Source organism: Leucoraja erinacea, unplaced genomic scaffold, assembly GCF_028641065.1.
Source record: "Leucoraja erinacea ecotype New England unplaced genomic scaffold, Leri_hhj_1 Leri_678S, whole genome shotgun sequence".
Taxonomy (NCBI): Eukaryota; Metazoa; Chordata; class Chondrichthyes; order Rajiformes; family Rajidae; genus Leucoraja; species Leucoraja erinaceus.
The window spans coordinates 45,343-58,451 of NW_026576595.1; the positions used below are offsets into that span (position 1 = coordinate 45,343).

Here is a 13,109-nt window from a genome sequence, read left to right on the forward strand (position 1 = left end):
TCTTAAATCCATCCAGTGACTTGGCCTCCACTGCCCTCTGTGGCAGGGAATTCCACAAATTCACAACTCTCTGGGTGAAAACGTTTTTTCTCACCTCAGTCTTAAATGAGCTCCCCTTTATTCTAAGACTGCGGCCCCTGATTCTGGACTCGTCCAAAATTGGGAACATTTTTCCTGCATCTAGCTTGTCCAGTCTTTTTATAATTTTACGTTTTTATAAGATTCCCCCTCATCCTTCTAAACTCCAGTGAATACAAGCCTAGTCTTTTCAATATTTCCTCATATGACAGTCCCACCATTCCCAGGGATCAATCTCGTGAACCTATGCTGCACTGCCTCAATCACAAGGATGTCCTTCCTCAAATTAGGAGATCAAAACTGTACACAATACTCCAGATGTGGTCTCACCAGAGCCCTATACAACTGCAGAAGAACCTCTTTACTCCTATACTGAAATCCTCTTGTTATGAAGGCCAACATTCCATTAGCTTTCTTCACTGCCTGCTGTACCTGCACGCCGCCAACTTTCAGTGACCGGTGTACAAGGGCGCCCAGGTCTTGCTGCACCTCCCCCTTACCTAACCTAACCCCATTGATATAATGTTTAAGAAGGACCTACAGATGCTGGAAAATCGAAGGTACACAAAAACGTACTGAAGAAGGGTTTCGGCCCGAAACGTTACCTATTTCCTTCGCTCCATAGATGCTGCTGCACCCGCTGAGTTTCTCCAGCATTTTTGTGTACCTCCCATTGATATTATAATCTGCCCCCTTGTTTTTGCTGCCAAAGTGGATAACCTCACATTTATCTATATTATACTGCATCTGCCACGCATCTCCCCACTCACTCAACCTGTCCAGGTCACCCTGCAACCTCTTAACATCCTCTTCCCACTTCACACTGCCACCCAGCTTTGTGTCATCCGCAAACTTGCTAGTGTTGTTCCTAATTACCTCTTCAAAATCATTAATATATATGGTAAACAGTTGCGGTCCCAACACAGAGCCTTGCAGCACTCCACTCGCCACTGCCTGCCATTCTGAAAAGGACCCGTTCACTCCTACTCATTGCTTCCGGTCTGCCAACCAATTTACCATCCATGTCAACACCCCTACCCCGAATACCATGTGCTCTAATTTTATTCACCAGTCTCCCGTGCGGGACCTTATCAAAGGCTTTCTGAAAATCTAGATACACTGCATCCACTGCTTCATCCATTTTATTGGTCACATCCTCAAAAAATTCCAGAAGATTAGTCAAGCATGATTTCCCTTTCATAAATCCATGTTGACTTGGACTAATCCTTTTACTGCTATCCAAATGCCCCATTATTACCTCTTTAATAATTGACTCCAGCATCTTTCCCACCAGCGAAGTCAGGCTAACTGGTCTGTAATTCCCCGTTTTCTCTCTCGCTCCTTTCTTGAAAAGTGGGATAACATTAGCTATCCTACAATCCACAGGAACTGATCCTGAATGTATTGAACATTGGAAAATGATCACCAATGCGTCCGCTATTTCTAGAGCCACCTCCCTGAGTACCCTGGGATGCAGACCATCAGGCCCAGGGGATTTATCATCCTTCAGTCCCATTAGCCTACCCAATACTATTTCTCGCCTAATGAAAATTTCTTTCAGTTCCTCTACCCCCTTAGATCCTCTGTCCTCCAGTACATCTGGGAGATTGCTTGTGTCTTCCTTAGTGAAGACAGATCCGAAGTACCTATTCAACTCTTCTGCCATTTCCTTGTTGCCCATAATAATTTCACATGTGTCTGCCTTCAAGGGACCCACATTTGACTTTGCTACTCTTTTTCCCTTAACAAATCTTAAGGGAAACAAAAATGTATTTATTTATTTTTTTTAATTTTATTTTTATTAGAAGTACGGTAAATTACAATACTACACAACACATATATCTTAATACATTTTTTGTGCCGCTTCATTTTTTTTGAGCTTTAAGAAAAAGATAGAAGTAAGGAAAGTAAAGAAAGTGCGCGAGAGTCGTGAAGTGCAAGAGTGTTGGGAAAAGAAAGCCCCTTAGAAAAGAAGTTAGAGAAGGAAGTAAAGTGAGAAAATAGATCCTAGAAAAGAAAGAAAAAGAAAACAGGTACAATCGCTCTATTATAACATTAAACTCCGTAGAAAGGGGACTACCAACCAAGTCTGTTTTTGTTGTTTTACCTCCCGTTACCAGGTCCTGATACCACTTATTTATTTATTTGTTTATTTAAATTACTATTGCACCTCATACTTGTAATAGGTCCAGAAACATAGACCACGTCTTTTGGAATTGGTCTGCTTTACCTGCTAAGAGGAATCTCATCTCTTCCAGATGTAATGTTTCAAACATATTTGATATCCACATTTTTATTGTTGGTGTGGGCGCATTTTTCCAGAATTTAAGTATAAGCTTTTTTCCCATTATTAGCCCGTAATTAAATAAATTCTTCTGAAACACGTTTAGTTCAGGGTTACCTTCCGATATTCCAAAGATAATCCATTCTGGTTTTGGTACCAGTTTTATTTTGATTAATTTTGAAAAAATATCAAATATTTCATACCAGAATTTTTGGATTTTTGTACAAAAAACAAAAGAGTGCGCTATGGTAGCTTCTTGACACAGGCATTTATCACAGATTGGTGAAACATTAGGGAAGATTTTATTTAATTTAGTTTTTGAATAATATAATCTATGTGATGTTTTAAATTGGATGAGCGTATGTCGTACGTTGATCCCTTAACAAATCTAAAGAAGCTTTTACTGTCCTTCTTTATATTCCTGGCCAGCTTCCCTTCGTACTTCAGCTTTTCAGCCCGTATTGCCCATTTTGTTTCCTTCTGTTGTCCTATGAAAGTTTCCCAATCCTCTGGCTTCCGGCTACTCTTTGCTGTGTTATACATCTTTTCTTTTAGTTTTATTCTATCCCTAACTTCTGTTGTCAGCCACGGTTGCCTCCTACTCCCATTAGAAGCTTTCTTACTTTTTGGAATGAAATGATCCTGCGTCTTCCGGATTATGCCCAGAAATTCCTGCCATTGCTGTTCCACCGTCATTCCTGCTAGGATCCCTTTCCAGTCTACCTTGGCCAGCTCCTCTCTCATGCCTTCATAGTCCCCTTTGTTCAACTGCATCGCTGACACTTCCGATTTAACCTTCTCCTTCTCAAATTGCAGATTAAAACTAATCATGTTATGATCACTACCTCCAAGCGGTTCCTTTACCTCGAGTTCTCTTATCATATCTGGTTCATTGGACAACACTAAATCTAGAATTGCCTTTTCTCTGGTGACTCCATTACAAGTTGCTCTAAGAATCCATCTCGGAGGCATTTTACAAACTCTCTTTCTTGGGGTCCTGAACCAACCTGATTTTCACAGTCTACCTGCATATTGAAATCCCCCATCACCACAGTGTCATTAACTTTGTTACATGCCAGTTTTAACTCCTGCTGCAACTTACACCCTACATCCGGGCTACTATTTGGGGGTCTGTAGATAACACCAATTAGTGTCTTCTTGCCTTTACAATTCCTCAACTCAATCCACAGTGACTCTACCTCGTCAGTCCCTATGTCTTCCCTCGCAAGGGACTGAATTCCATCCTTCACCAGCAGAGCTCCCCCCCTCCTCTGCCCAACTGCCTGTCCTTTCTATAGGATGTATAACCCTGAATATTAAGTTCCCTGGCCCGATCCTCCTGCAGCCACGTCTCAGTGATCCCCACAATGTCATATCTACCAACCTGTAACTGAGCCTCAAGCTCATCTACTTTACTTCTTATACTTCGCGCATTAATATACAATACTTTTAATTCCTTACGCATCTCACCTTTCACATCGATCCCTATTACACTTGGCCCTACTCTCCTATCCCTCTGTGAGCTTCCTTTCCCGTTAAATCTGGGGTCATTAACCATCCCTTTACTCGCTTTCCCTTTAACTCCGTCCTCGACTATCCCATTTGACACCCCACCCCCCTTATTCAGTTTAAAACCACTCGTGTAGCAGTGGCAAACCTGCCTGCCAGAATGCTGGTCCCCCACCTGTTAAGGTGCAATCCATCCCTTTTGTACAGTTCCCCCTTACTCCAATACAGATCCCAGTGATCTAAGAATCTAAATACCTGCCCCCTGCACCAGTTGCTCAGCCACACATTCAGGTCCCGTATCTCCCTGTCTCTGCTCTCGCCAGCATGAGGAACTGGAAGTTGAAATGACAACCCTGGAGATCCTGCTTTTCAGTGTTTTTCCGAGCTCTCTTAAGTCACGCTGCAGAATATTCATCCAATTCTTTCCGACATAGTTTGTGCCGACATGCACTACCACTTCCGGCTGTTCACCTTCGCCCTTGAGGATATTCTGCACTCTGTCCGTGACATCCCGGATCCTGGCACCAGGAAGGCAACACACCATCTTTGAATCCCGTCTATTGCCACAGAAACCCCTGTCCGTACCTCTCACAATGGAGCCTCCAGCTACAGTGACGTTGCCTGACGTTGTCCTCTTTGCTTTTGGCTCAACAGCCCTATTTGCATCGCAAGCCAGTCCGCCGCTCAGTGTGATAACGTCTTCTGTCCCAACAGCTTCTAAGTGGGTGAACCTGTTCACAAGAGGTACAACACCCGGGGACCTTTGCATTCCATGTTTCCCTCCCTTTCTCACCATCACCCACCTTCTCTCTTCCAGTACCTTAGGTGTAACAATCTTACTGTAGGACTTGTCGAGGAACGACTCCGTTTCTCGAACGAAGCTGAGGTCATCCACTTGCTTCTCCAGTTCCTCAACACGGTCTTTCAGGAGCTGTACCTGGATGCACTTCTCACATTTGTAGCAGCCAGAGACACCAACAGTGTCCTTGACCTCCCACCTACTGCAAGCATCACACTGAATCAGCTTGCTTGACATCTCTTTCTTTCGTCTCTCTCTCTCCCGTGTTTTGCGTAGCCTCCTCTCCTCAGCCTCCTCACCAAAGACTCTCGTCAAAGAATCGCACTTTACTCACAGGGCGTTTCCCTCACTGCCGCTCCCTAAGAGCCGTCCTGCTTATATTGACTGATAAATTACCTAATTTACTAATTTACCAACCAAATTCCTCAGTTTTAAACAGTTTTCCCCCTCTGACTCACTTCCAACTCTCCTCGCACTCGGGCTAGAGCCAATCAGTGCTTTCTCCTGCTTCTCTTTGTTGCTGTTGCTTCAAAATCCACGGGAGCTCTGAAACAATAAATAGATTTATCAGGATTCCACAGCATAGCTAGTTTAGTTAAATATACATTGGGGGTTGTAAACTAAGCTGAGGGCAATAAAACTGATCAGGGAGTAGTGACTTTAATTACATCAATTTGTTAATCAAATGGGAGAGCGTTTTTTTGTAAATAGCAGGGAACATAAGGCTAAAAATATCTTTGGGAAAAGACAAAGATGAAAAACCACAGAGGTTAAGAAGAAAGGGGTAGGCACTTTAGGGCTGAGATGAGGAAAACCTTTTTCACCCAGAGAGTGAAATATCTTGAAACAATATAAATCAATGATTAAGATGAAGTGATTCAAAGTAACATTAGCAAATTTGCAGATGACACAAAGCTGGGTGGCAATGTGAATGTGAGGAGGATGCTATGAGAACGCAGGGTGACTTGGACAGGTTGGGTGAGTGGGAAGATGAATGGCAGATGCAGTTTAATGTGGATAAATGTGAGGTTATCCACTTTGGTAGGCAGGAAGGCAGATTATTATCTAAATGGTGTCAAGTTGGGAAAAAAAGGAAGTTCAACGGGATCTGGGGGTCCTTGTATTGAGTCAATGAAAGTAAGCATGCAGGTACAGCAGGCAGTCAAGAACGCGAATGGCATGTTGGCCCTCATAACAAAAGGAATTGAGTATAGGAGCAAATATGTCCTTCTGCAATTGTATAGAGCCCTACTGAGACCACACCTGGAGTATTGTGTTCAGTTTTGTATTGTATTGTATTGTAAACTTAAAGCACACGGCATTGGGGGTTCAGTATTGATATGGATAGAGAACTGTCTGGCAAACAGGAAGCAAAGAGTAGGAGTAAACGGGTCCTTTTCACAATGGCAGGCAGTGACTAGTGGGGTTCCGCAAGGCACAGTGCTGGGACCCCAGCTATTTACCAATATATATTAATGATCTGGATGAGGGAATTGAAGGCAATATCTCCAAGTTTGCGGATGACACTAAGCTGGGGGGCAGTGTTAGCTGTGAGGAGGATGCTAGGAGACTGCAAGGTGACTTGGATAGGCTGGGTGAGTGGGCAAATGTTTGGCAGATGCAGTATAATGTGGATAAATGTGAGGTTATCCATTTTGGTGGCAAAAAACGGGAAAGCAGACTATTATCTAAATGGTGGCCGATTGGGGAAGGGGGAGATGCAGCGAGACCTGGGTGTCATGGTACACCAGTTATTGAAAGTAAGCATGCAGGTGCAGCAGGCAGTAAAGAAAGCGAATGGAATGTTAGCTTTCATTGCAAAAGGATTTGAGTATAGGAGCAGGGAGGTTCTACTGCATTTGTACCGGGTCTTGGTGAGACCATCCCTGGAGTATTGCGTACAGTTTTGGTCTCCAAATCTGAGGAAGGACATTATTGCCATAGAGGGTGTGCAGAGAAGGTTCACCAGACTGATTCCTGGGATGTCAGGACTGTCTTATGAAGAAAGACTGGATAGACTTGGTTTATACTCTCTAGAATTTAGGAGATTGAGAAGGGATCTCTGGAACTCTCTGCCACAGAGGGTAGTTGAGGCCAGTTCATTGGCTATATTTAAGAGGGAGTTAGATGTGGCCCTTGTGGCTAAGGGGATCAGGGGGTATGGAGAGAAGGCAGGTACGGGATACTGAGTTGGATGATTAGCCATGATCATATTGAATGGCGGTGCAGGCTCGAAGGGCCGAATGGCCTACTCCTGCACCTAATTGCTATGTTTCTATGTTTCTATGCATTCAATTTATTGTCATTATCTCATATTAGCGACAACAAAATGAATTTTCCTTACAGTCAAGTATCATAAAAATAAATAAATAATAAATGAATAAATAAAACATATTAAGATTTTAAAAAAGCACAAACACAGAAGTCCACGACACAACATAACCACAACACAACACAGTGGCATCAAAGTTGAGGAAGGTACCATAGTCCAGCCAGCCTCCCCTCCGATCTTCCCAGATGTTCACCCATGGTCGGGGCCTCCCGAGCACACGCAGTCGCCGCCACGGGCGGCCCGATGCTCAGGCCCTCACACCGGGATGATGGAACACCGACGCCGAACCCTGACGGAGAACATCCTCAGCGGCCCGGACCTCCAGATCAGCTACCTCCCATTGGAGTCCGCGGCTCCCGAGGCCACAGGCCGAGCCGGGCGGTGTCGCAGGACTCCGCAATGTTGATCAGTGCTGCCCACGTTGGGAGCCTCGCAAACCACAGCTCTGTGATGTCGGTGCAGCAGGCCCAGCACTCCGGGGCTCCAAACGGCGATCCCCGGTAGGGCATCGCCCGCCCCGCGATGTTTCCAACGCTGCGCCGCTGCTGCTGCTGTCAGTTCTGGCAGGAAAGGCCGCTGGGGGGGTGGGGGCAAGGATGCGACTCGAATAATAGTCGCATCTTCTCCAGGAAGTGACTGAAGGATGGTATCCCTCTTACTGTACCCTCTTCCCCCACATAAAGACATTTAAAAAAACATTAAAAACGCACTTCAACATAACAAAAAAAAAAAACGCAGCTAGCACCAGCGCCACCAGAAAGACAATCCATACAGCATAAAGTTTTGGTCCCCTAATTTGAGGAAGGACATTCTTGCTATTGAGGGATGTTTACAACGTTAATTCCCAGGATAGCGGGACTGTCATATGCTGAGAGAATGGAGTGGCTGGGCTTGTATACTCTGGAATTTACAAGGATGAGAGGAGACCTTATTGAAACATATAAGATTATTAAGGGTTTGGACACGTTTGAGGCAGGAAACATGTTCCCGATATTGGGGGAGTTCAGAACCAGGTGCCACAGTTTAAGAATAAGGGGTAAGCCATTTAGAATAGTGATGAGGAAACACTTTTTCACACAGAGAGTTGTGAGTCTGTGGAATTCTCTGCCTCAGAGGGCAGTGGAGGCTGGTTCGCTGGATCCTTTCAAGAGAGAGCTAGATAGGGCTCTTAAAGCTAGCGGAATCAGGGGATATGGGGAGAAGGCAGGAATGGGGTACTGATTGGGGATGATCAGCCATGATCACATTGAAAGGCGGTGCTGGCACGAAGGGCCGAATGGCCTACTCCTGCACTTATTGTCTATTGTCTATTGTTGTGAATCTGTGGAATTCTCTGCCACAGAAGGCAGTGGTGGCCAATTCACTGGATATTAATAAACTTTATTACCGATTCCAGACAAGGGGCAACATTACATAAAAATGCATTGCATATTAAAAAATATCATAAAGTACATATAAAATCTTAGTATATCACTTATAAAAGCATCATAAATTATATATTAAGAAAAAAAACACAATCCATGAATTAAAATCCAGAATAAAAGAATGATCAATGTCCTACAACGAGACAACGATACCTGTGTCTCTACAACTGGGATTCGTAGCTTTCAGTGCTAAACCTTATGTTCGACAAGGCCACAATAATTACATTTTTAGAGTCATTTATCCTGCACATGAATTTATACATGCGATTTCTTAGGATAGTTTCTAAAGTACTGACTCCTGCAGTCACAAACATGTTACTAGCACTACACCATCTAGGTTTCCTTAGCAGTGTTCTCATGGCATCATTATATGACACCTTTAGTCTCTGCAAACTTGTCTTTCCATAGTTCGACCACAGGTACGCAGTATAGAGTGGTGTGCAGTATGCTCTAAATAGCGACATCTTCACCACATCTGCACACGCATCAAACTTACGCAAGAGAATATTCGCCTGTACATACAGCATGCGTCGTTGCATATAAATATCCTCATCGTCTGTCATTTGTTCTGTAATAAAATGCCCCAGATATTTTACCTTATTACAGACACGAAGATTATTGTCAGACAATTTAAAATCAGGAAATTTTAGACATTTATCCTCTTTGGTTCTACAGATCATAACAGCACTCTTGCAAGCATTATATTTAATATCATGTTCCACACCATACACAGAACATATAGTAAGGAGCTGCTGCAGACAAGCACTAGATGGACTAAAGACCAGAAGATCATCTGCATACATAATATGGATGTTTTCAAGAGAGAGTTAGATTTAGCTCTTTGGGCGGCCAGAATCAAAGGATATGGGGAAAATCAGGAACTGGGTACTGATTTTGGATGATCAGCCATGAGTACATTAAATGCAGGTGCTGGCTCAAAGGGCCGAATGGCCTACTACTGCAATATTCCCTCATGCAATAGTGAATGATTGGCTACTCAGTATTTAGATTATTTAAAAAGTATTTGAAGAAGTCCCACTTAAGAGGAAAATTGTGCAAAATTGAACATGAGACCAATGGTTTTGTATGCAGTGGGTCAGGCAGCATCTCTGGAGAACATGGGAAGGTGATGTTTCGGGTCGAGACCCTTCTTCAGACACCAGCATCGGGTCTACAGTTTCTGTGCTGTACTGTTCCGAGTTCTGTGTTGACGAATGTGCCGTCCAGCCAGATGTGGTGAACCGTTTTCAGCATTGTGTGGACCTAACCTTGCCTTCTATCTGAGTAACTCTCCCTGGTTTTCTGACAGGATGGTAAAACCTACCACCAGGTTTGGTATGACGATCCAGAGAGCATTTCAATGAGGTCAACTTTCTTGAAGAAGCTCAAACTCGGTGGCATTGGTGTGATGAAACTAAATGACGTGGACCACAGTAGAACCGCCTGGGCAGCGTTACACGCTGAGGAAATGTGGAATGCCCTCTGTCCTCCATGAAGATCATCCTGTGCTCAAAACATTTAATCTCTGTATAATCTATCGCTTAGCTTTCCAAGGAAACAGAACAATAATTAGCTACTTTCTAGCGTCCGAAGTGAAATAAACAAAGATCTGGGAAACATACAACGTGTCCCCCTACTCCACCCATCACAATCAGTCTGAACGAAGATCTCGACCCGAAACATCGCCTATCCATGTCCTCCAGGGATGCTGCTTGACCCGCTGATTTACTTGAGCATTTTGAACCTTTCCTTGGTAAACCAACACATGTATTGTCTTGCCACTGACTGGTTAGCACACCAAAAGCTTTTCATTGTACCACGGTACACGTGACAATAAACAAAACTCTATAAACTGTATGCACTTACTTGTTTCAATATCCCACCCCTCATTTTTCCAGCTTTCATCTCTCTTCCCCAATCACTTTGAAGAAAGGTCCCAATCTAAAACGTCATCTATCAATTCCCTCCACAGATGCTGCCTGACCAGCTGAGCTACTCCACCACTTCGTGTTTTGATCAAAGATTATAGCTCAGCATAAAAATACCTTTGAGCCTCCACGCCTCGCTCTCTCTGCAACTTCGCAAGCTCATCTCCTCATTTTCCAATTGAAATAAGGATGTTTAATTAGCAACATGAACTCAGTTTCTCCCCTCACTAACGCTGTCTGATCTGCTGAGTAACTTTAGCATTTTATGCTTTTGCTTGGAATTTCCAACATCCACAAATGATTGCTTCAATCAATTATTTGGACTCTGATGTATCGGTCTCATTATTCTTCACTTTCTCCAATTCCTAATTCGTTTGTTTTTGAGAACATGGAACTATTCAACACAGGAACAGGCCCTTTGGTGAATTATGTCAACACCAAGACCAACTCATATCTGCCTCTATGAGACCCATATCCCTCCATTTCCTGGACAACCGTACTTATCCAAAAGCCTCTTAAACATTACTGTCGTATCTGTCTCTACCACCACCCTTGGCAGCAGGATGCAGGCACTCTCTGTATAAAAAAACTAGTCCCGCACATCTCCTTTAAACTGTGCACAATTCAACTTAAAGCTGGGCTCTCCAGTCTTAGACATTTCCACCCTTCGAGAAAGATGTTGACTGTCTACTCTTTCTATGCCTCTCATAATTTTATATCCTTCTATCACGTCTCCCCACAACCTCTGATGCCCAATAAAAAATAATTCAAGCTTTCAACTTAAAGCTAATGCCATCTAATCCAGGCAGAATCCTGGTAAACCTCTTATTCACCCTCTCCAAACCCTCCAGCCTCTCTGTCCTCAGGTTCTTGATTCCCCTACTCTGGGTAAAAGTTTGTGTGCATCTGCCATGCAAATCCCCCTCGTGATCATCTATCTATCTATCTATCTATCTATCTATCTATCTATCTATCTATCTATCTATCTATCTATCTATCTATCTATCTATCTATCTATCTATCTATCTATCTATCTATCTATCTATCTATCTACCCATCCATCTCTCTATCCATCCATCTCTCTATCTATCTATCCATTACATAACTAAAACTCTGATCTTGTGCTCTTCCTGCTTGCATGTTTTTTCTATTTGCACAGTAGGTGATAGTGCTACGTTTTTTGCCAGCTCACTGACCGTTCTCCTGTGCTGTGAGTGCAATGAGTTTTGTTCTGATCAGTGGTATACTGTAAAAGTTATTGAGGTTTAAAAATCTTAAAAGGAACGCGTGCGCAGATTCCTTCAGTCAGCGCCATGCAAATTGGTCTCATCTCCTGTCAGTCAATGCCATGGCCAGGATGGTGACGCCCTTTCCTGCCTCACACGTGGTAGCCTGTCTCGCCTCACTCACAAACTCCTCTCTCCCCACCTCACAGTAACTTATCTCTCATCTCCCCCACCACTGGCAGCGGCCGCGAGGTGGGGGGGGGGGGGATTCTGTGGAGGCCCTGGTCCCATCACTCTCCCCGTCATCACACACCCCTCTCCCCCGCCTACCCTCTGCGGCAATGGCGGTACCGTCTACCCTTCCCCCCGGGTCCGTGTCCTCCACTGCCGCTGTTGCGGTAACTCACCCTCACAGCCTTCTCGGAGGAAATCTTTTCCACCAGCTCATTGAAACTAATGGTGCCCACCATGACAAACACTGACTCCATGCCCCCCTCCCGCGGCCAGGGGGCAGCAGCGAGCAGGCAGGCGGGTGCGCAGGGCAGGGACTGGCCGAGCGGCAACAGTGGGCAGTTGGACAGTACGGGCTCGAGTGGGCAGAGGGAGGGAGGGAGAGTCGGGTTGCAGGGTGGCCGAGCAGTTTATGAGGAGTTTGAGTAATTCACACACACACACACACACAATGCAAACTGGTCCAATCGTCAAGTCAACGGGATCTAAATCACAGCTAACAATGAATAACGTGTGGAGGAAGGAACTGCTGATGGAGGGAGGGAGTGACTGAGGGTAGGGGAAAGGAGAGGGAGGGAGAGGCGAGGAAGGGGTTGCGGAGGGGCAGAGGGGAGGAGGAGAGGGGAAAGATCCTGGGGAGGTGAGGGAGATTGGGGGATTGAGGGAGAGGAAAATGTAGGGAGGGTGAGGGATGAAAGTGGGGGAGGTGAGGAGAGTGGGGAGGAGGGGGGGGGGTAGGGAGTGGGGAATAGAGGGAGAGTAGGGCAGTGGGGGAGAGAAAGTGCGGGGATAGGAGGAGGTGAGCAGTGGGCGATAGAGGGATAGGACGGGGTAGAGAGGAGAGAGGAGTTATGGAGGGAGAGAGGGAATTACTGAGGGAAGAGGAACGTGAGGGAGGTAGAGGTGAGGGTTGGACTGGGGAGGGGAGGTGGTGAGGGGAAAGAAGAGGGAGGGTGAAGAGGGGGACTTAGTGCTGGGGGATGAGTGGGAATGAGCTGTGCCTGCACAGTAGGGGGCTATGCGTGAGTTGTGCAATATTGGGGTTGTAGATATATAACATGTTAACCAATTAGAATGCTTAGTAATTATAACCTCGCTTAATTATAACATTCATAGTGTAAGATCCTACCCACTGTCTACCAGTTAGAGTAGCAGTGTGACCCTGTGATGACCTGCTATGTAGTTGATGACCTGAACAATAAAGATGCTTGTGTTTCAACCCGTGTGAGTTTGAGCTCTTTACATGGTGTCAGGTTATCGGGTCTACCCTGAATCCGTTTAACGCAATTTATTTCGTT

The 13,109-nt window shown here is 44.8% G+C and overlaps 1 protein-coding gene across 1 annotated transcript in view; it reads left to right on the forward strand.

The window, feature by feature from the left end:
- The window catches only part of LOC129694454 (di-N-acetylchitobiase-like), a 37,814-nt gene extending 25,612 nt beyond the window's left edge, over window positions 1–12,202 (forward strand). Inside the window, exon 7 of the mRNA XM_055631171.1 lies at window positions 9,736–12,202. Coding sequence (XP_055487146.1) covers window positions 9,736–9,921 — 186 coding nt within the window. The 3' untranslated portion in view covers window positions 9,922–12,202. The remainder of the gene's footprint in view (window positions 1–9,735) is intronic.
- Window positions 12,203–13,109: the final 907 nt, after the last annotated feature.